This window comes from Hibiscus syriacus, unplaced genomic scaffold (assembly GCF_006381635.1).
Source record: "Hibiscus syriacus cultivar Baekdansim isolate YM2019G1 unplaced genomic scaffold, ASM638163v2 tig00111498_pilon, whole genome shotgun sequence".
Lineage (NCBI taxonomy): Eukaryota > Viridiplantae > Streptophyta > Magnoliopsida > Malvales > Malvaceae > Hibiscus > Hibiscus syriacus.
Genome location: NW_024063104.1, coordinates 73,417 through 94,720, shown reverse-complemented (window position 1 = coordinate 94,720; position 21,304 = coordinate 73,417). Strand labels below are relative to the sequence as shown.

The following is a 21,304-nucleotide window of genomic DNA, read 5'->3' as shown; positions in this document are numbered from 1 at the left end:
TAACTTTTAATGGTTGAGAGACTTAACAAAACAATATTCTATAATCAAAAGACTATTTTATAATTTTTTAATAATTGAAGGGCTAACTAAATCTTCATCCAATAAGGAGACCATTTCTATACTTCATCCTTTCTATAAAAAATCATTTTAATCTTCAATTTATTATTCTCTTTTGATTGGTGAACTTGTAATTTTAATTAAATTGAACCAATTCATAAAACAAATGATGTAAATGATCATTAGATATCTTTATAAGAAAATGGAGAAAAATATTTTTTTTTTCTTTGGGAAGAAGAGAAAATTATATTTTCTTTATTATTTATTATTAAAGAGGTAACACACCAATTTTTTTTTTGAAATAAAGTATAAAAAATATTAACAATTAATAATTCATTTATTATCAGTTAAAATATTAAGTAACTTGATTGATAAAACTAAAAAATTTAATATTTAATTTAAAATCATTCTAAGTGTTTACAAGTATAACTTATTTATTACTTAAACTATCAGTTTTGATTTGTTTTAGTATTTATTTTTTTTCTTCAAAATCACACCTAACGTTTAGTTTTTGTTTCTTTTTAGTACCTCGCCGTTAAAAGCTTAACGGATAATTTGCAAGTGACACCTTTTTATGAATAAATTACATAACTCATCCTCAACTATCTTCTCATTTCTATTTTGGTCACTAAAGTTTAATTTAATTACTTAGCTTTAAAATTACTCCTACATTAATCACTCTTAACTTTAAAATTTAATTATTTTTTATTTTTAATTATATATTAATAAAATAATAAAAAATTCATGCCATAGATATTATTAATAAGATAAATTAGAATGATTAAAATAGGAACAATTTGAAAGTTGAGTAGTTAAATTAAAAAATTTTAAATTTCAATATCAAAATAGGAGTGAGAAGATAGTTGAGTGAGAAACGATGTAATTTAAAAATGTCGTTTAAAATTTTCACGACGAAGTACTAAAATAAAACAAAAACTAAACGTTAGGTATACTTTTGAAAAAATTGAAAATTTAAGTATTAAAACGGACAAAAACTGATAGTTTAGATACTAAATACGAAACTTACCCTATTTTTTAAAAAATAACTGCAAAAAGTAATTGAATTAAAGTTGGTATTATTAAAAATGAAAAATAAAGAAATGTCATATAAAAGTTGGCATCAAAGCTAATAATTGAGTCTTAATTTTGCCCATACACTTCTGTATTTCTGGGTAAATAGGCAGGTTTTGGGGACAGCATGGATGCAAGCTTGCAATGTTACATCTCTGCATGTTACATCGACAAACAGTATTCAGCACCGAGAATTGGATATTCGATAATTTTTGACGCGGATACAGTCATACGAATACGAAACGGTAAAGCAACTCAAATGCGATCGAATGTATAAGAAAACGACATTAATATAATGTGAAATATGACCAAGGAAACATGTATGAATCAATGTTCTGGTAACTAGAACACGATTTGAATTCGATATTTTTAGACACGAATATATGAACACGGAACGGAAGATTAGCTAAAACTAAGACGAATTCGACACAAGAACATGAAATGTATCAATTGCTGGTTATCGGCACAAAATAATTAAACACGAACCAAATTGTATTTGTAAATTCAAATTCACCTCTATGAAATTTTAAAAGCTTAAGTTCATCATGTGATTTGTTTTCTAAAAATAATTGTATGTGTATTTGTAAATTGCGGATGTAGTTGTAATATCGCGATAACCTTAAAACAAGTTTCGATCTGGCCGGTAGACTATGTAACCATTTGAATCAGGTTAAAGTTTATGATAGGCAACTAAAATCTATGACCAACACCATGTTTCAATAGAATTTGTAAATCCAAATTCTAGACTAAATACAAGACTATATAGGAAAGAACAGCATGTTCACTTTTGGTAATCAATCTGTTGAATGTCGGAAGAATGTCGCCAAGGCAAAAACGACGACTTCCTGTAACTACTTTGAATACCTTTTAACTTGAGTGGACTCCACACCAACGATTTCCGTTGCAAAGCAACAATGGTCGGATGCCTCGGCTTCCATGAACCTACTGCATGCGCGGCGGCCGTAGGGCTCCCCATGAACTTGCTGCTGCTTCTCATGGCTGTAGGTGATGTTTCTGATGGGTTCCTAAACTCTGGCAATGGAGAAAACAACCTTGAATATCTTGCCTTCCTAGCATCCCGTGCTAATGATGGTCTGTCCATTGTACCATTGTTGACACCGGAAGCTGGCCTGTGGAGTGGCGTTGTAGCGTGCAAATCTGGCCGGAGGGTAGCGATGGATACTCGCCTTTTAGGCTGAAGGACTTGAGTATTGGCTGTTGGAGGTTTGATGGCAATGGAAGAACGTCTTGGTTTCAAAAGGTTTTTTCTGTTTGCCATTGCGGTTTCGGAGTTGTTTTCTTTGTCGTTTGATGATGCTACCATTGACATTCTAGGTTTCTTTCTGATGGTGGCCAAAGGTGATGCTGGGGGTACGAAGTTGCTGATTCTTCGCAGTGGTAACCTCGCTTTCGATGGACCGAGTGGTGGTTTTTTCTCTGCTGCTTGTCTAAGTGGTCTAGTAGAAGCAGCAGCAGAAGAAGAAGCAAAAGCTCTGGTTTCCTGCTTTAATCGGGTCTTCCGTTCCTCTGCTAGCTGATTCTCTAGATCACGAACCTGACATCGAATACCACGAAGAGAAGCATCAGAATCTAGACTGCTACTAAAAGTTTTACAATCGGAAAAGCCTATCCTACATCTCAGAGATAATCGCTTCGGTTTGTTTAATGTATGATTACCTTTTCTTGGAGACTTTTGCATATATGTTCTCTGGCAGAAAGTCTCAGCTGCAAAGATTGCACATTATCCTGCAACTTCTTTGTTTCCCGGTCATCATGTTTCAACTTTTCTGCCTGTTAATTAAACAATAACCAGAGATCAAACAAATTGAATATACCACAAATGTTAAGAGAGAATTTTCAAGTCTCATCAATTTGCCATACCATTTGCTTATACTTGTAGAGCTCAGTAAGGTCCACCTGTTTGCGGGCAGGCCCACTTTCAATCCCCCTAACTCGGCTAGCAAAATTCAGTGAACAGAGGGTCTCCCCGAGGTCGGCACTAGACGGGCTGATCTGTACAAACATCACGGTCTTGCAATCTCCTCCTGCATTTCATGATTTGCCATTAGGCCACAAAACATGAATACAGATCCTTCATGGCCAATCTTTCCAGATTAGCTTCAGTTAAAGAGCATCAACTTCCATTGATACTATGATGAGAAAAGAGCTTACCTAGAGAGCTCTGTAACATATGTGTGAGCTTTGAGTTCCTGTTTTGGAGTAGTAGAAAGAATAAAGGTGTTGTTTGTGAACGAGAACGAGGGTGGAAAGAGAGGGAAAGGAAGAAACCTGTAAGGAATATGGGACGTTTTAGATGCCAGGGCGGAAATTACATCACCGAGCGCTGAAAGAGATTTATTTATGAACTGGGATTCCTTCAATCTTTCACCTTCGACTTCAATCTTCCCAACACGCTCACTGCCAGCCAAATCTACCAGCCATAGGTGACTCCTAGTCTTTTGGCCATTTATCAAATTTGTTCCCCTTACTGTTACACGTAACAAGCAGCAAAGAGAAAAATTCTGGTCACTATAGTTAACGCACCACTATTTCTCGGCCAGAGTTGTTGAATAACGAAAGCATTTTTATCGGATCACAAAAGGTCTAGCCTTTTAAACATAATTCAGAAACAAACAAATAGAAAGTAAGATAGTACCAGTGAGAACGACTGCTCATTTCATTGGCGTTGGTAGCTCCAACTGATCTGACCTTGTTTCCAGACTTTAGCAGCTCCCAAACTTCCTCTGTATTGTAAACACTAGCTTCAACAACTCCTGGAACTTCTTGTGTTCCATCTGCCGCTTGCTTGATATCCAACCTATATGAACATAGTGTCGGAGTTCAACATTGGAATTAACTCTCCAAATATGGGTTTCTAAAATCTTCTTCAGGGAAGACATTAAGCAGAGAATGGTTGGAAATTCTGAGCTTTATTTTTTATCTTCCAATAATAATGGATTTTTTTTATATTCTCAGCATATTGTCCCGTGCCTAAGAACAGTTACTAAAGTTTATGCCAATGAATTTCTTTCTTTATGGAGATAAAAGTAAATAGATTGCACATAAGTGTCTGTCTTGCAACAAGACTCTAATAATTAGCCAACCATACACAAATCAATGTTAGGAATAAACCTTTTAGCAGGCTGTTTGGAGTTTTCTCCTAGAAGGTCCCTTATCTTTTCGTTGTAGACCTCCATCAAGCTGACAAACAATTCATATTTCATCACACCACCTCTGTCTCCAGCAACTCGAAACAGCTCCTCCAATGTCTTGTAATTAACTCCCCTATTTTCCGGAGTTCCCTCCATAGTAAATGTTTTCCCACTTCCAATTTGTCCGTATGCAAATATGCAAACATTATAGCCATCCAACACAGATGTGACTATGGGTTTAGTTCGTGCAAATACAATATCTGCATAAAATGAACAGAGAATTAAAAACATTTACAGTAAACCTCGGTGAAGACATCTCAGGTTATGTAACTCAATCAAGAGATCTTAGGGGCACCTTGGCCATCCTCAGGCCTAAATACATGATCAAACTTGAATTGTTTCTTGGAAGAATCAGAAGAAATTATTTGCAGCTCAGCATCCGGAGACGAATCAAATTCAACCACAGAAGAGGAACCATTCGAGATTTCAACTTGGTTTAGAGGTCTACATCTGCAGAAAACTCTGATGTTTCCTTTAAGCTCAATCACTTCGTTGTAAAGGCGCTTCCTCTCTGATGACTCGTCTAGGTATTTCTTCTTCAGAAGTTCATATTCATTATCTATACCAAACAAAAAACAAAAAATCAATTCAAATGAAAATAAATAAAAACACAGAGACACAATACTTTCGTTTCTTCAATCTATTACTTACTCAGAAGCTGAAGAGTTCCCACAACATCAGGACCAGGAAAAGATTTCACTTGATTAGACAGAATTTCATGTTCGTTCTTCAAAGTCTGTGACATTAAAGTCAATCCCTCGAAGCATTAATGAAAAACAAGGAAAAATTATATATCAAGCTTATGTAAAGCAATAGCGTACTCTATTTTACCCGAACACTGTTACTCAACTTAATAACTTTCTGTAATATCGGAAGAGTTGGCCCCTGAGCTGGAGATACTTCTTTGTTCATGCTGGATATAGTATCTTCATCTATGGAGTCGGTATGCTCTTCTAAAAGTTCTAAAGAACCAGCCAATATTCTTCAAATTAGTATCAAATTACTCAAAATACTTAAATAACATAATCTTTCCCAAATATGATAATTTGAACATACAAATGCACCAAAAGAAAAAGAACATTATTCTAAGTTCTGAACCAGACAAGAAAGATCACAAATAAGAAATTTCTAGGGTATCGAACAAGTGAAAAATAATCCTAACTGCTAACTTTCCTTTCAGATTTAGAGAACACTTCACTAAAAATTTGACTCCGAAGTAAAGAAAGAAATAAAGAAAAAGAGCTAACCAGTGTGAGAGTTCGGAGAAGGCTTTGATCCGCAATTCTCCACCGTTGGATCTATAAAAACATCACAGTTTTTCACAGATCAGAAACATAAAACAAAATTGAAGCAAAAGAGAGAGAAAATCAAATCGCAACCTTTGTCAAGAACGACTAGATCGGAACTCTCCATGCCCATTTCAGCCATTTGATTACGAGAAATAAAAAGAAAGAAAACAAGAACTCGATTATTAGAAAAGAAAAAAAAATCAACGGAAAATTATACGATTTAGGAAGAAAATTTGGGAGATTGAAAGATATTCAGAGTGAGAATATTTTGAGAAATGAGAAACTGAGGAGAGAGAGCTAAATCGATGCGTTGAGTTTAAATTTTGAAAATGGGAGGTAGGGTTTTTTCTTTCTTATTTGACTCAAAATGGAGACACGTGAGCCGTTGGATTGACTTAGCTGTTTATAACGGCTATTTCTATATAAATATCTTTTGTGTAAAGTACACCCATAGGTCACTAAACTATGCTGAAATAATCTTTTTAGTCACGTAACTTTCTGAATATCCAAAATAATCATCAAATTTATCACGCAACATATGTCCTCAAAGTATGACTCTCATTTTAAATTGGTCTTTAAACTTTTAAATATTTCAATTTCATCCCTTAACTATTACTATTATTCTAAATTACCCTCAAACTTTGAGCACTTCAATTTCATCCTCACTATGACCTTCAGTCAACAAATTTTTTGAACATTTCAATTTTATCCCAAACTATATATATATACTAATCACAGTTCTTATTAATAAAATTGTTAGGTCAAGTTATACTATTATATGTTTGAAAAAAAATAATCTTTAGGTTAAACTATGGTTGAAACTTATTACATATTTGGATGAATTTAGGAATGAAATTGAAAGTTTCAAAAGTTTGGGGACCAATTTAGAAATAAGATTGTAATTTAGGGATGAAATTAGAATATTTAAAAATTTTAAGATCTAATTTTAAAAAATGAGAGTTATAGTTTGAGGATGAAATTGAAATATTCCAAATTTTAATGATCAATTTAAAATGAGGATTATAGTTTAGAGATAATGATGCAATTAACTCTAATAAATAGTAAAAGTACGATAAATATAAGGTTTAAGTATACAAAAGGTGTTCAATCTATGCTCGCTTTTTTAATTTAGGGTCTAATATTTCATTTTGTTACTTAAAATGAGTCAAGTCGTGACGGACCGTTAAATTTGATCGTTAACTCATTAAAAATGCTACATAACGTATTTTATTAATATTAAAAAAAGGCTCGCCGTGCTCTAGACATCGCTGCTGAAAGTGCTAATAGAGCTGCTGAAAGTGCAAAACAATAAGCAGCCGATGAACCCAGACCTGCACCCACCGGAAGCTTGGAAGAAACAACAACCTTAGCTGGCTTTAACCTGGCTCATTGCATCAATACATCAGAAACTAGATACTTGAGAAGACAATTATAGTTAATAAGAAAAGCCCGAGGCAGCATATATACCCTACGATAGAGGCGTGCAACCAAGGAAATGCATACACCCCAAAAACAAATCCGATCTTTGAATTGGGGTAGAGCTTCGTTTTCCCAAATACTTAGTTTTCTCAAAAGATAAAAGTCAAACGATCATCCAAAACAAAAAGTCTACGATTGTGCGATCGGGTGGAGCTTTATCGACGACAAAGGGCGGCGATCGATGTGAGTTTAGGAGTTCAAACAACGTTTTCAAAATTTTGGGATTGTGTTTTTTAATATACTTTTATTTTTTTCAATTTTAATTTTTTTTTGAAATTATCATAATATGACACATGTTACTTAACGGAGGAAATTAATGTTACCCGATCACCTAAAGTGGTTACGTTTGTAATGTTAGGCACCGGAATCATTTAAAAAATAGTTTAAACATCTATTCATGAAAAACGCTATAATTTGAACACTTATTTTATAATTAATCCTTCTTTCAAATAAAATTTTGGGGTCGATCAAATAAGATAGGTAAACTATACGAGTGGTCTCTTATATTTTTTATCATTCGATTTTGGTCATTGGCTTAAAAAAAGAGTGATTTTGATCCCTTATATTAATGGATTAATAGGAGTAAAATCGAACGACTTGAAGCATAACGGATCACAATTACTCTTATTTTTTAACCGGTGACTAAAATCGGATGACCAAAAATATATGAAAATATACGAAATCATTTGTATAGTTTATCCAAATATAATCGAGATTAATACGACTACAAAACATCGAGACTTTAGAGAAAAGAAATACTTATTAAACACCAAAGTTTTCATGTTGGGGTGTTACACATTTTCGAAACTCATGCTCAAAAGTCTATGGTATAGTTTTTACCACATTGAATGTACTAAAAAGAAATAGCCATTACCATTGCTCTCTGAGCCTTCTCAAATACCTTTTCTTCACAATGGCTTCAAGCATTCCATCGGCTAAATGACTCGTAACTTCTTCGGGAATGACAGGACCTGGTAGCTCGAACGAAACGGTGAAGTCTCCTGGCGGGCAGAGATTTTGTGCCACCATATTGAAGGTCATAGAGCCCATTTGGACTACTTTCTCACCAGTGGTTGATATCCCTTTGATTAACACTTTTCAGATATATTGTTCCCGGTAACAACACGAAACGGATAGATAGACGAATAAGATGATTGAAGCTTTTCTAATGGACAGAATTGACGAAGAGATTAGGTTCATTTCAAGCATCCCATGTCATAATCGATTACTTGCAGAGTAATTAACCTTGAGAAAACTTACTTTTATCCTGTGATACTCCAGGAAGGGTGACACGAAAATAGTACGAATCCTCCAATTCACAAAGGTCCACTAACCCTACAACAGGTCCCAACGCTCCGGTTGCCGCATCCCCAGTTAAAGCTACTCCATATTTGGTAGAAGCCAATGCAGCATCCAACTCCTCCTGGCTTGTTCCAGCAGGCAGAAATATCATAGCCGGACCTATTGTTTCGGCTACATTCGACTTCTCTCCTGGTGAGATAGACTTCTCATCTGGTTTTTTTGGAACAACATTTTGCTCATGATTTCCAGCATTTTTCCTTCTAGACCTACCAGAAGACAGATAAGCTGTCAATTTTGCAAATGAACACAAGCAATACTATTTCGAATCCATTTTTTCTTACCGCGAATCCTTTCGATTAGCCATAAATTATTGGTAGAGATTAAAAGATACTCCTCTAAACAAATCCCTTTTCTGTGAATATTTTAATTCTTGATTTAGTTCAAGAGTTTAGTTAACTCTTCGATAAACTCGGAGCTTTATCATATGGCTTATAGTAGCATCCCGAGTGCATTTACTAGCACCAATGTGATGAACCATACAAGCTATGATTTCGACATTTCACGGTCGGTGTGAACAAGCAAAGACACCATGTTTTTCGAGTTGTTTTAGTCTACGTCGCTCCAACTCGGGGATGGATACACCAATATCCGACATTCACACCCAAGTAAGAACAACACAATGCTAGTTTCCACAAAAGAGATCAAATTAAGAAGTTATCAAGATTCCCAATAAAAAATGAAGAATTGGCCTGTAAAACCCTCGAAAACATAGTATTAAATTGTGGCCGCAACACGGTGTTACGCTACACCGTAACAGTTATCAAGGTCACGTAACCGTAATTTTAAAACATAATTATTTTAAGGAAACAAACCATGCTGTAATGTCCGTAACATCGTAAGTTCCGCAACTGCGATACCGCAACGGCAATCACAACCCCGCAGCGGAAACCGCGACCGCAATTTAGTACCATGCAAGAACATCCCTAAAATAGATGGCTTCTTGGCAATGAAATCCAAAACCAAGAGCAAGTTTATAGAATTCTAAACACTTCAAACCATGATCAATACTCAATATCACATTCCGAAACCTAGAAAGAACATGGATTAAATCACACATAAAAAATTTCAGGAAAAACTGGGAATTCAAAGCTTTGGCTTCAAGCTTTTCATGTTACAATCATTAATTAATAGAAATGTATATGTATGAAAAATGCATATGAATTCAAAGCTTTGCCTCAAATCTTTACTTTACCTCTTAGAAGAAGACATTGAAGAGTGAACTCAGATGATCAAAGCTGAGAGTGCTGAAGCTTTTTCAATCTTTCAGTTTGAGGTTCTGAAATGGTTTCTTTCAAGTTTGAAAGAATTTGTCGTCCGTTTTATTCTTGGCCCGATACATTTAAAAATGAATCCCTAAGCTTTGCAATTATTCCTATCTTGGTCCCTGAATTTCATTCTAACTTTCTTTTGTTCATGGTAGTCTTTCAATTTATTTATTTTTTCAATTATTTTTTTTTGCCCTATCGTTCTAAAGTTTTGCATTGACTAATCCAGGTTGACCCGCGTCACACATCTGACTTTGGCGAGTAAAAGACTCAAACTCAAAATCTTATTTAAACGATATCAAACTGGTTACCACATATTAAAAATATTTATAGACTAAATAGGAAAAATATTAAATGCATAGAATTATTATATTTTAATCCACTGATAAAGGTAAGGACCAAAGTAACTATATAAAAAAGATAAGTTTTTAAAGTAAATCACGTTGATTTTTTTTTTAGAAAGGATAAGTACAAAACAATAAAATTTACACACTGATCAAGACCAACAACCGATAAAAAGTTAAAAGTATTGGTTACTAAACAAAAGGTGTGTTTGGCACTCGAATTCAAGTCCTTGTGTATGTAAATATCTTCGCTGAAAGACTCACTCATCAAAATCATGTGTGCAGCACAAGTATGTCTGAATTAGTTAGATAAAACCCTAAAAATCTGAAAGGGATAACAAAAGAAAAAAAAAAGGAAAAAAAATATGCATTTGGTATTATTTTAAGAAAGATAAGCACAAAAAAATAAAGTTTACACACTAGTCAAGACTAACACCCGATGAAAAATCAAAAGTATCAGTTACTAAGAAAAATAAATAGAAAAAAACAGAGTTTACAAATTGATTAAGATCAAAATTTATCAATAAAAATATTTAATTATTTAATTAGTATCAATCGAATCATCTTTCGCTAACGTTTTTAAGAAAGAATAACAAAATTGATGTATATATCATAACAATTAATTACTCCTTCCTATTGAAGGCAACAAACACTTAAGCTCATAAATCTATCCAAATTAAGTAACTTAAACAAGTATTTATCAGCAGCAAAACTACACAAAAATGAACTTCGAACTCATCAAAGACTTGATTATCAAGCAACCGTTATGTGTTTTACTTTGATCCAGCATACCGTCTTAAAAGATGTTGAGGCCGTTATCACCTTTAAAATAAGGTCTTTAAAATGTTTGATAAATTATAGATTTAGTATTTAAACTATTAATTTTGATATGTTTTAGTACCTAAACTTTCAATTTTTTCAAAACTATATTTAACGTTTAATTTTTATTTCGTTTTAGTACTTCACCGTTAAAAACTTAACGGATGGTTTGCACGTGACACTTTTTTATGGGTAAATTGCATCATTCATCACTCAACTATCTTCTCACTCCTATTTCGGTCGCTAACGTTTAATTTTTTTAAATTTAATTGCTTAACTTTCAAATATTTTTTTTATTTTTTAGTATGTATTAGTAAAATAATAATAAAAATTAGCATGTCAGAAAAATTATTAATAAAATAAATTAGAGTGATTAAAACACGAGCAATTTGAATGTTGAGTAATTAAATTGAAAATTTTTAAACTTTAATACCAAAATAGGAGTGAGAAGATAATTGAATGATGAATGATGTAATTTACCCATAAAATTGTAGTATGTTAAGTTTTTAACAGTGAAATACTAAAATGAATTAAAAAAAACTAAATGTTAGGTATGCTTTTAAAAAATTGAAAGTTTAGGTACTAAAACGGGCCAAAACTTATAGTTTAGGTACTAAATGCATAATTTATCCTAAAATATTTTATAAGAAGACAAAATTGTAAAATATCAAAATTTATCATATTACGATCATTTCTTTTGAAATAAAAAAATTCCAAACATGTAAAATTATGTTTTTTCAATGAATTTTCTTCACGTGTGTGTACAATAAGAAAAATAATCATTTTGAGTTAATATTTTTTAATATGGCTGTCCCTTTTTCCCATTATGTATGGGGTAAGGAGGAGGTAAGATAGTAGGTTACCCGCAACACCAGGTTGAGAGCAACTTCCGTAAGAGACATCCGAATTATAAAATGCCCTCCGTGGGACTCGATCCCACGACCTCAAGGTTAAGAACCTTGTGCTCTACCAACTGAGCTGGATGGTCATTTCACATTTGCTAATGAACGAGCCTAACATCCAGCAAACACCAACTTGATAGATTGCAGACTTTCTCCAATTTCTACCATGAAATAGATTACTTCACCAAATGATCAAAATTAATTCTCCAGGAGATTGATTCTAGAAGCCAAGTATTTTTATTTTGTTCAATATTAGCTAAAAAAATTAGGCTAAATTATGCATTTAGTGTATAAACTATCAGTTTTAGTCTATTTCACTATCTAAACTTTTAATTTTTCAAAACCATACTTAAAGTTTAGTTTTTGTTTCATTTTAGTATATGTCGTTAAAAAAATTGGTTTTTATTTAATTTTAATACCCCATTCAAAATTTAACGTTAAGTTTTGAAAGTTTAGGTACTAAAACGGACTAAAACTGATAGTTTAGGTACTAAACGTGTTAAGTTTTTAACGACATCTACTAAAATGAAATGAAAACTAAACATTATGTATGGTTTTGAAAAAATTGAAAGTTTAAGTGCTAAAACAAACCAAAACCAATAGTTTAAGTACTAAATGTGTGTTTTGTCCAAAAAAAATTAAGGGAGCAACTTGACATTGCAACATTATTTTTTATTATTAATATGAGGTAAGTACAAACCAATATATGTTTAAAGATAACTCTCAATCATTTGACAAGTACAAATCAGTATTTGTTCAAAGATAACTCTTAACCGTTTCTGATATTCGAATTCAAGACCTCAAATAAAAATAATAATTCATTTATCACATAAATTGTTAAATTTGAGCTAATAGAACAATCTTGAATTGCACAAAAAAATTAGATAATTTTTTATGAATACAAACCTCCACATCCATTGGTATTGGTATTGGGTATTGGTATTGGTATTGATATTGGTATTGGTATTGGTATTGGTATTGGTATTGGTATTGGCATTGACTATTGAGGTTCAAATTTAAAGAAAAACATATATTTGCGCATGAAAAGGCATAAATATGGAATTAATTAGAAAAAAAAACATTTCCGTCTATATTCCATGAAATTTGCTCAAAGAACTTCAAAATTTGAGATTTTTTTGTCTCTAATTAGTCAAAACCAACGAAAATATCTGTTTATAGATACTGGTGCTTAAATTGCAATGGAAAGTTTTCCAAATATAGCTAATTTTTTTTAGGGATTGCCAATTTTCGGGGTCTTGGAACTAAAATGAAAAACATAAATAATGGATTTTGTTTAGGAGTTCAAGATCATATGGTACTAAAGAACAAGGCTTTAATATCATTGGAATCAGCTTTTAACATGCTTTGCTTTCTCTATGCCTCATTGTTGTTTGATTTGTTTTGAGAGACTCGATGCACATCGATGGCCATAGACAAACTACTTTAAGGTTTGTGTGTCTTTTTCATCAAGTTTTCTCATCTGGGTGTGTCTTTTTCATCAAGTTATCTCATCTGGGCGTGTCTTTTTCATCAAGTTATCTCATCTGGGTGTGTCTTGGTTTCATTGCAAATATTTTTTTCTCTAGTTTTTCATTGAAGGTTTCTTTTTGGCATTTCATCGAACAGTTGTTGTGTGGTACCCCGGTGGTTTCTTCCATATTAATTTTTATAGGAAAGATTGTTGATTTACATTCCCATTTTATGTGGTGATTTTTAGTTTCATTTTTGGTTATTTTCCTTTGTAAAGTTTCCATTGTTCATCATTTATTGTTCTCTTTTATGGAAGTAATGCTTGTATATATGTGTGTGTGTGTGTCACTTATTTCTTCACAGTTTTTGGATTTTCAAGTTTTCATTGGTGTGATGATGATTTTCATTCGTTTTCCTATACACATGATGAACCAAGCACAGATCCAGATTCTGATTCATTATTTGGATTGTTAATTTGTTCACCGTCTTTGATTTCTGCCAGCCTGAATTCCATGTGTTCGGTCGACTGGACCGACAAGAACTCCGAAGATTTGGTAGTTCAAACAAGTTATACAAGACGAGATACTATGATTTCATCATGTGGATCAGCTCAAGGTAGTTATCTCTATCTCTCTTTTTATGGTTCATCTGTTTCGGTGTTCTGAGCTCTTTGCCGCTCTTTGTTTCTTATTCTATTGAAAAATTGCGAGGTAAATATGTCGAGGAGGAGGAACAAGAGGGGTCATCTCCTAAAGGAGTTACAAAAGCATGCTACGAAGGCTTGGAATCCAACAAAACAACTACTTATTCCCGCCCAAAGTCGGGAACTAGTCGTGTAGGTTCTGGAGCACTTGCTAACTGGAAAAAACTTTTAAAATTATGGAAACAAAGATCGAAAAGGCGCTTAGCTTCGATCCCCATTCTTTCTTCATCAAAGTGGTCAAGAAAGATAGCTAGGAGCGCAAAAGAAAATCCAATGGTGAGAGATATATACAAGTTCAAGTCCTCTTTACAGAACTTTAGCCTACCCGAGATCCGAGCTGCAACAGACAACTTTAACCCGGGTATGCAATTTATTTCAAGGCTTTGAATACTTGCAAAAGCAGTCAAATATAATGACAGCGGATATAGATAAATATAAATTTCTTCTTCTTGTAGAGAACATAATTGGAAGGGGTGGTTACTCCGTAGTTTACAAGGGTCGGTTGAAAGACGGAAAGTTTGTCGCCATAAAACGAGCAACAAACGGGACATATGATGAGAGGACATCCAGTTTCCTGTCTGAGCTTGGCATTCTAGCCCACGTAAACCATCCGAACACTGCTACATTGATAGGGTGTGGCGTTGAAGGAGGAATGCACCTTGTTTTTCGGTTATCTCGATTGGGAAGCCTGGCATCCGTTCTTCACGGTGTGCTTTTCTGATATGCTGCATTGTTTATCTCGAGTCATTATCACTTCCAATTTATATGAAAACTTTTTTATGCTCTCAATGTTATTCAGGACCGAAAGGTACACTAGATTGGAGTAAAAGATCCAAGATTGCTTTGGGTACGGCTGATGGCCTCAGATACCTTCACGAACTTTGCGACAGGCGGATTATTCATCGAGATATCAAGGCTGAAAATATTCTGCTTACAGATGATTTTGAGCCCCAGGTACTTTTCAAGTCTTAAAATTCAAAGGATGCATTAAATGAGGTGTTTAAAATGACTGAGGGCCAAGTAAGTTTTGCAAGAATCCAGAGTGTACAGAATCGAAAACACACATCTATATATAATATTTCATGATACAGAGAAATCAGGGAACTCTCACTCCATTATGTAATGCAGTGAGATTTAAATATTACACGCTGTTTTTAGTTATGAAAGTCGAGTGTTCCTACTCGATATCCTGCCCAGAAGTTTGCAGAGGCATAGTTCCGTGCTTTTCTTTGTTAAGATCAAGCAATTTATCTATGAGAACTAAGTTTGTGACATTTTATAAAGCTTATAATGAATATTGTATAATCATTCACTTTATCCGTTCTATTTCTTGATTATGTTAGCCGATTTGTCATCCAGATATGCGATTTCGGCCTTTCAATGTGGCTACCGAGACAGTGGACACACCACAACTTAACGAAATTCGAAGGCACCTTTGGGTTTGTAAGCTTAAAGTATCCGTATCAAGTTAATAAATACTTTCTTGGTAATGCTAATGTATTTGTTCCTCGAGATGCAGCTACTTAGCTCCTGAATACTTCATGCACGGCATAGTCGATGAGAAAACCGATGTCTATGCATTCGGAGTTTTACTTTTGGAGCTCGTAACAGGACGGAGAGCATTAGATCAACAACAAAGCATTGTAGTATGGGTACATTCCTCGAGACGAATTTGATCACTCTTACCATATCATAATCGTAAAAGAAATCATTAGTTACCCTTTTGATTCTTCCAGGCAAAACCTCTGCTTGATAATAATGATATTAAAGAGCTCGTTGATCCCTCCCTAGGCCATGATTATGACGTAAAGGAAGTGGATCGAATGGTTTTGACTGCTTCCTTGTGCATCAAGCATGCTCCATTTCTTCGGCCTCAAATGAAGCAGGTTTGTGTTAGATTTTTGAAGTTCTCAAATATTTTTTCATAACCAGAGTAATATTAACAGGATATACTTAGAAATCTCCCGTATTTTAGTTTAATTCATTTCACATCGCCGAGTCCATTGCAGTTCATTAACTTCTGGCGTGCTGATATTTCAATGTTATGACTTCTGAATTGCATATTTGTTCAAGCTCAAGAGTAGCATCCGCCTGTCGGAGTCTTGCTTATGCTTTACAATGAACCATTAAGTAGATGGTATAAGAATGAAACTTTTGTTGAATACCCGAGGACGATAACGTTTCCATATTGGTGCTCTTGTTTTCGGATTATTCTCGAAGTTGGTGTGACTGAATTGTTTATAACTGGTAGTGAAGTGCTCGATTTTAGGAGTGAACATTCAGTCAGTTGAATTAATTTGGTTCGAATATTTCAATAGACTGGTTTGGCATCAAAACAATGTCTTGGCCTCTTACTCATGCTCAAATCTGTCCTTTGTTTTCGTTGCAGGTCGTGAGACAGCTGAGGGACAATGAATATGTAGTTGACTGTAGTAAAAAATCTCAAAGTCTATCCATCCGGAGAACATACTCGAACGAACTCATCGACGCACAAGAATACAACTTGACAAAAAGTTTAAACATGAATCGACTTCGGGAAATTGCTTTAAGTACTTGAAAGCTACTTGGAACTCGAGTATGAAGGTTTAGTTGAAATCATATGTATTTCTTTAGATTCTTAAAAGTTACTTGAGTATGAAGGAAAGTCCCACGGACGTAAAAGCCAGTCGTATGCTTTTCTCCATGGCATTTGGAGGCATCGTTCTGTAGTTAATCGAAAACTGATTCGATTTTTTGTCCGAATTTCTTGTGAAACTGTATTATATTTCTTTTATTATGTACTGGTTTTTCTTATCAATGAAGTTTCTTCTTTGAAAAAAAAATACAAGACCCGAACAATAGCACTCGGACCGTGGCATCTGTATCAAGCTTATGATCAAACCACACAAATAAGACCTGAATGCACCAGTCCGGAGTTTGCTCTGCTACATCGTATAACCACTGCAATAACTTAAAATGCATTCACCTCAAGTGAAGCAGTACACCGGAACGCACTCGATAGAAAGACTAAAATATTATAGCTATAAGAACTTCAAGACAAAAGTACGAGTGGAGTTCATTAATACAGATCCCGAGTACAAATAATAAATCCGATGACCTGAATCCGGAACTTCCATAAAATAACGTTGTTGTGCCTGCCAACTCGAAAACCCTTGTCCCAGTCAAAAGTAACAATTACTTGGGACCAATGGATTTTCATTTCAAACTACTACTAGATGATGTAATTAATACCAACCAACCCCTTTGGCAAGTGATATTGCAACAATCAAATTCATTCGACAAGTAATGTTTTAAATACGACAGCCTCCGAGAACACTTGACCATGCCAATGGAGAACGAGTCGCTAATCTTGTAGATATCCTTTGTCCTCCAAGTAAGTAACTACCTCCCCTGCCATGGCACTCGGCATGGGGCAAACTCCGTCTTTCTGATTTATTTCTATCTGAGTAAAATAACTATCCGGTTTCAAGATTCACACAAAAATAGAAGTAATCGGATAAGATAATAACATAATTTTAATTCTCAGCGTAACCGTTAATAGTTTCCGTATTCAACTAAACACATACCTCACAGTTCAATGGCAAGTCGTAAGGATCATCTATGCCGGTAAAACCTGCAATAATAACACACAGATAAGGTCAACCGTAGAACATATGATTCTTAAATGGTGAATATTGATTTCAAGAGACTAATAGTTACATACAAACTTGATTTTCTTAACAATATGATTACGTGGCATGATTTAAATGGAGGGAATATATAATGAAGTAGTCTAATCCTTTGTCACGATTAAGGTCGTTTGCGTTTTTAGCCAAATGTAAAATGATTAAAATAACATTTAACGTCTAAGAAGTCGTCAGTAAAGATATTGAACCAAAACATACAAGATCTGATTAGGAAAATAAAAATATAGAGGTCTATGTTGGTCCGGCTACTTTGTTTTTCTTGAAGTACCCATGTCCGACGAAGTGTCTTCTGTATACCAAATATACGAAGAAAACTTTTTCTTAAAAAAATGAACATCCTCGTGCAAGATAGATACCCATATTCAACACATCTAAATCCAAATAACATAGAGGTTATCAAACCGAAATAAAATTCGGTCTCAAAAGAGATCTTCAATGCATACCTATTGAAACTTAAAGATTATCTTTCTACAATTCATCCATTAAAAGCACACACACAATGAATTTCTGTGTGACAATGTGTAATTGTGTATATATTGAAGGTAGAAGAATGAGGCAACTTATGGCAATGAATGTATGAAGGAAACTGGCACACCTTTGATCTTTCCCGCACGTGCAAGCTTGTAAAGACCTTTCGGATCTCGCTCTTCACATAAAGCCAGAGGCATGTTCATGAAAACCTGCAGAAGTACAAAGAAAAAGGCATTCCAGCTTAAGTAGAAACGACATAATCAAGATGAGAACCATTCAAAAAAAGGCTTGCCTCGATAAAATTAGAATCTGGCAACATTGCACGGCATGCATCACGATCTTTCCTATACGGAGATATTAGGCTGGCAATGCAGATTAAACCAGCATCTGCAAAGAGCTTTGCCACTTCACCTGAATTATATGCAAAATGTTAGAAAAAACATGAAATGAAATACATCAAAGAACAATGCCCAAACCGTGCTCTACCAGAAGAGAAACCAAACTCTTGTAAACCATCTGTCATAACAATCTAAGCTTACTCGGATCGGGTATGCGTAACAACTTTCCAAGTATTTTTCATAAATTTGGAGAATCATTCCAGCATACCAATTACCTATTTACCCAAATATCAAACATGTCTCTAACATGGGTGCTTTTGGGAAAATGAAGAATCAGAAGGATATAGATGTAAAACGTTTATCAAAGAGATGGTAATGATACAGACTTATGTTGTTTTTTCTCATGAAGTGTTCAACAACCATCAAACATTATTTCATAAATTTGTGTCAAGATTTGCGGTCATATTTTACACATCTTTATTGCGAAACACTACCATTTACATCAATTGAACTATTTAACTCTACAGACTTTTACTCGTCAACATACTTACCAACCCTGCGTATATTTTCTGTTCGATCTTCTGCCTTGAAACCAAGATCCTTGTTTAATCCATGCCGAAGGTTGTCCCCATCAAGTATATAAGATAGCTTGCCTCGTGCATAGAGTTCATTACTTAGCGAACACGCAAGTGTACTTTTACCTGAATAAGATAATCAAATTCCAAACAAGGTCAAGCTGCTAAACGTTTTAACTTTCTAGGAATGATAATCCTAACTCGGAAGAAAAAACTAGAAGCATTTGGAGAGTCCTTTTGACTATAAACCTGATCCACTGAGACCTGTGATCCATACAACACAGCCCTTTTGGTTAAGAAGCTTCTGCCTTTCGAGCTTCCCAATTGGTGATTCTTGCCAAAATATATTCATTGAATTTCCTATAGTCGACATCTTAAAGTTCCCTAGTCTTCAATTCTCTATGTATACAAGTAAACACATAATAGGTAAACAGCAATCAGACAACCACATTTCAAACAACATTACGCCACTTGAAAATAACAAGAGAGACTTATAGTGACCTTAATTCTTAGCTATATTACTCAGACTTAGGTTTGAGTGTTGAATACTAGGAGAACCATTGGAAGAGATCATATTGGCGACTCGATGAAGTGTCGCAGAAAGATACCTTCCTAGTGTATACACATTTATAGAGTTTTCCCAAAATTTTCTTCCTGAAAAATAAGCAGCTAAAGGACCCATAACAGCTTATTTTCATTTTATTTTCCATTCATTGACATGGTCCTGACCAGTATTTGGTAGGGCTGTAAATGAGCCGAGTCGAGCTCGAGTATCGCTAAGCTCGACTTGACTCGAAATCTATAAAATGGAGCTCAACTAGGCTCGAAAACTCACGAGCCTAAATTTTCAAGCTTGACTCGACTCGAAATCATGAATTGAAGCTCATAAAAGCTAGAAATAAAAAAAAAACTTAAACTTAACTCGATTGAAGCCTCAAACTCGAACCTGAATTTTAAATACATGAAAACCTTATACTGCATTTTTTTCAAATTAAAACATAAATGTTAATATTATGACTAATTTACTTTTTTTTTAAAATAAAATCTTAATATATTATATTTTCGAGTTGGTTGCAATCTTTTTTAGTCGAATATTAAGTAGCTCATTTTAGCTCGTCAAGAACTTGAGCTCGAGTCCAATATTTATCTAGCTTTGACCGAGTGATCTCGAGTGACTCATGATTTGTTTCGTTTCATTTCCCGCCCTAGTATTTGGAATGCTGTAAAGTATAAAATATGTTTCAAATAAATAAAAAAAGAAGCTTGTTTATTCTTAATTCTTTTATCCTACACATCATAGTGAGGACTGAGGAAAGTAAATCTCCACCGCTAAACAGTTAATGGAACTGGCAAAACAACAAACACATAACATGCATCCTTTTTTTTCAATCTATAAAATCATCAAAGATGAAGAACCCAGGTAATTTCATATCAGTATTATCGTGATCTAACAGTGATGACTTCAATAAAACCCAAAAGTAAAATGCTTCATCGTCTACATATAAACACACAAAAACACATGGTTTTGATCCCATTTCCAGTGGTTTTTCGTGAAATTAAAACTACACATAACATGAAAGTAAAAGAGAAGGAGATGGGCAAGTACCTGAGAGATAAAGAACTATGCTTGATGAAAAGCAAGTTTAATTCTTCGTTTTTCCCCTTTTTTTATGAGAAATAGAGGAAATAAAAAGAGAAACCGCATTTATTACGCGAGTGGGAAAAAATGGTAAAAAGATGATAATTGATGGGAGGCTTAACACGGCGTAGACAGGGGAAGGAGGAAGGGAAATTAGTTATTTCTCTTTACTAGAAAGCGATAAATCCTCTTTTAGTCTAAATTTGATCACTGATAATTTTTTTCATACTAATATTTAAACTTAAGGGTAAATTACGCGTTTAAACCTAAACTATCAGTTTTAATTCATTTTAGTATTTAAACTTTCAATTTTTTCAAAATCATAATAAATTTTTGTTTCTGTTTCATTTTAGTACTTACCGTTAAACAACTTTAGTTTTTTTTTTAGAATCTTCATTCAAGGTTTAACGTTAAGTTTTAAAAAATTGAAAATTTATGTACTAAAACTGATCAAAACTAATAGTTTAGGTATTAAATGCGTTAAATTTTTAATGGGTACTAAAATGAAATAAAAACTAAACGTTAGATATGATTTTAAAAAAAATAGAAAGTTTAAATACTAAAACATATCAAAACTAATAGTTTAGGTACTAAATACAAAGTTTACCATAAACTTAATGGT

The 21,304-nt window shown here is 33.9% G+C and overlaps 3 protein-coding genes and 1 long non-coding RNA gene across 5 annotated transcripts; 1 reads left to right on the top strand and 3 right to left on the bottom strand.

Annotated features, from left to right (window-relative positions):
* Window positions 1–1,909: 1,909 nt before the first annotated feature.
* On the bottom strand, window positions 1,910–5,085 carry LOC120163835 (kinesin-like protein KIN-14S). Its single transcript, XM_039173657.1, has 9 exons — window positions 4,992–5,085; window positions 4,636–4,899; window positions 4,261–4,540; window positions 3,785–3,946; window positions 3,418–3,657; window positions 3,301–3,338; window positions 3,010–3,173; window positions 2,806–2,919; window positions 1,910–2,683 (listed from the first exon to the last, which is right to left on the bottom strand). Exons 1-9 carry the CDS (start codon window positions 5,083–5,085, stop codon window positions 1,910–1,912), a joined length of 2,130 nt encoding a protein of 709 aa, XP_039029588.1.
* An 88-nt stretch (window positions 5,086–5,173) lies between these two features.
* On the bottom strand, window positions 5,174–5,944 carry LOC120163831. The gene is made up of 3 exons (XR_005519687.1): window positions 5,720–5,944; window positions 5,588–5,638; window positions 5,174–5,302 (listed from the first exon to the last, which is right to left on the bottom strand). It is a non-coding gene; the product is annotated as an uncharacterized LOC120163831 (long non-coding RNA).
* A 7,835-nt stretch (window positions 5,945–13,779) lies between these two features.
* Window positions 13,780–16,660, top strand: LOC120163825 (receptor-like cytosolic serine/threonine-protein kinase RBK2). Its single transcript, XM_039173650.1, has 8 exons — window positions 13,780–13,885; window positions 13,972–14,334; window positions 14,429–14,680; window positions 14,773–14,927; window positions 15,333–15,412; window positions 15,493–15,625; window positions 15,710–15,859; window positions 16,363–16,660. The coding sequence occupies exons 1-8, from the start codon at window positions 13,783–13,785 to the stop codon at window positions 16,528–16,530; spliced, it is 1,404 nt and encodes a 467-aa protein (XP_039029581.1). The 5' UTR covers window positions 13,780–13,782; the 3' UTR covers window positions 16,531–16,660.
* A 343-nt stretch (window positions 16,661–17,003) lies between these two features.
* Window positions 17,004–20,748, bottom strand: LOC120163824 (adenylyl-sulfate kinase 3). 2 transcript variants are annotated; one of them, XM_039173648.1, is made up of 7 exons: window positions 20,650–20,748; window positions 19,293–19,442; window positions 19,020–19,169; window positions 18,423–18,541; window positions 18,255–18,339; window positions 17,540–17,586; window positions 17,004–17,415 (listed from the first exon to the last, which is right to left on the bottom strand). In XM_039173648.1, the coding sequence occupies exons 2-7, from the start codon at window positions 19,414–19,416 to the stop codon at window positions 17,317–17,319; spliced, it is 624 nt and encodes a 207-aa protein (XP_039029579.1). In that variant the 5' UTR covers window positions 19,417–19,442; window positions 20,650–20,748; the 3' UTR covers window positions 17,004–17,316. The 2 variants fall into 2 exon arrangements, with proteins under 2 accessions (XP_039029579.1, XP_039029580.1); XM_039173649.1 differs by having other exon boundaries at window positions 17,391–17,411; window positions 20,650–20,745.
* Between the last annotated feature and the right edge of the window lie 556 nt (window positions 20,749–21,304).

Bases quoted from the DNA above. Each gene is read 5' to 3' on its own strand.
- LOC120163835 (XM_039173657.1), bottom strand. From the start codon at position 5,085: ATGTCACAGACTTTGAAGAACGAACATGAAATTCTGTCTAATCAAGTG. The intron at 4,900-4,991 runs GTAAGTAATAGA...TGTTTGGTATAG, and splicing joins GGGAACTCTTCAGCTTCTGA to ATAATGAATATGAACTTCTG. The intron at 4,541-4,635 runs GTGCCCCTAAGA...CATTTTATGCAG, and splicing joins TAGGCCTGAGGATGGCCAAG to ATATTGTATTTGCACGAACT.
- LOC120163825 (XM_039173650.1), top strand. From the start codon at position 13,783: ATGTGTTCGGTCGACTGGACCGACAAGAACTCCGAAGATTTGGTAGTT. The intron at 14,335-14,428 runs GTATGCAATTTA...TTCTTCTTGTAG, and splicing joins AACAGACAACTTTAACCCGG to AGAACATAATTGGAAGGGGT. The intron at 15,626-15,709 runs GTACATTCCTCG...TGATTCTTCCAG, and splicing joins AACAAAGCATTGTAGTATGG to GCAAAACCTCTGCTTGATAA.
- LOC120163824 (XM_039173648.1), bottom strand. From the start codon at position 19,416: ATGTCGACTATAGGAAATTCAATGAATATATTTTGGCAAGAATCACCA. The intron at 18,542-19,019 runs GTAAGTATGTTG...CATATAATTCAG, and splicing joins AGAAAATATACGCAGGGTTG to GTGAAGTGGCAAAGCTCTTT. The intron at 17,587-18,254 runs GTGTGCCAGTTT...TTATTATTGCAG, and splicing joins ACGTGCGGGAAAGATCAAAG to GTTTTACCGGCATAGATGAT.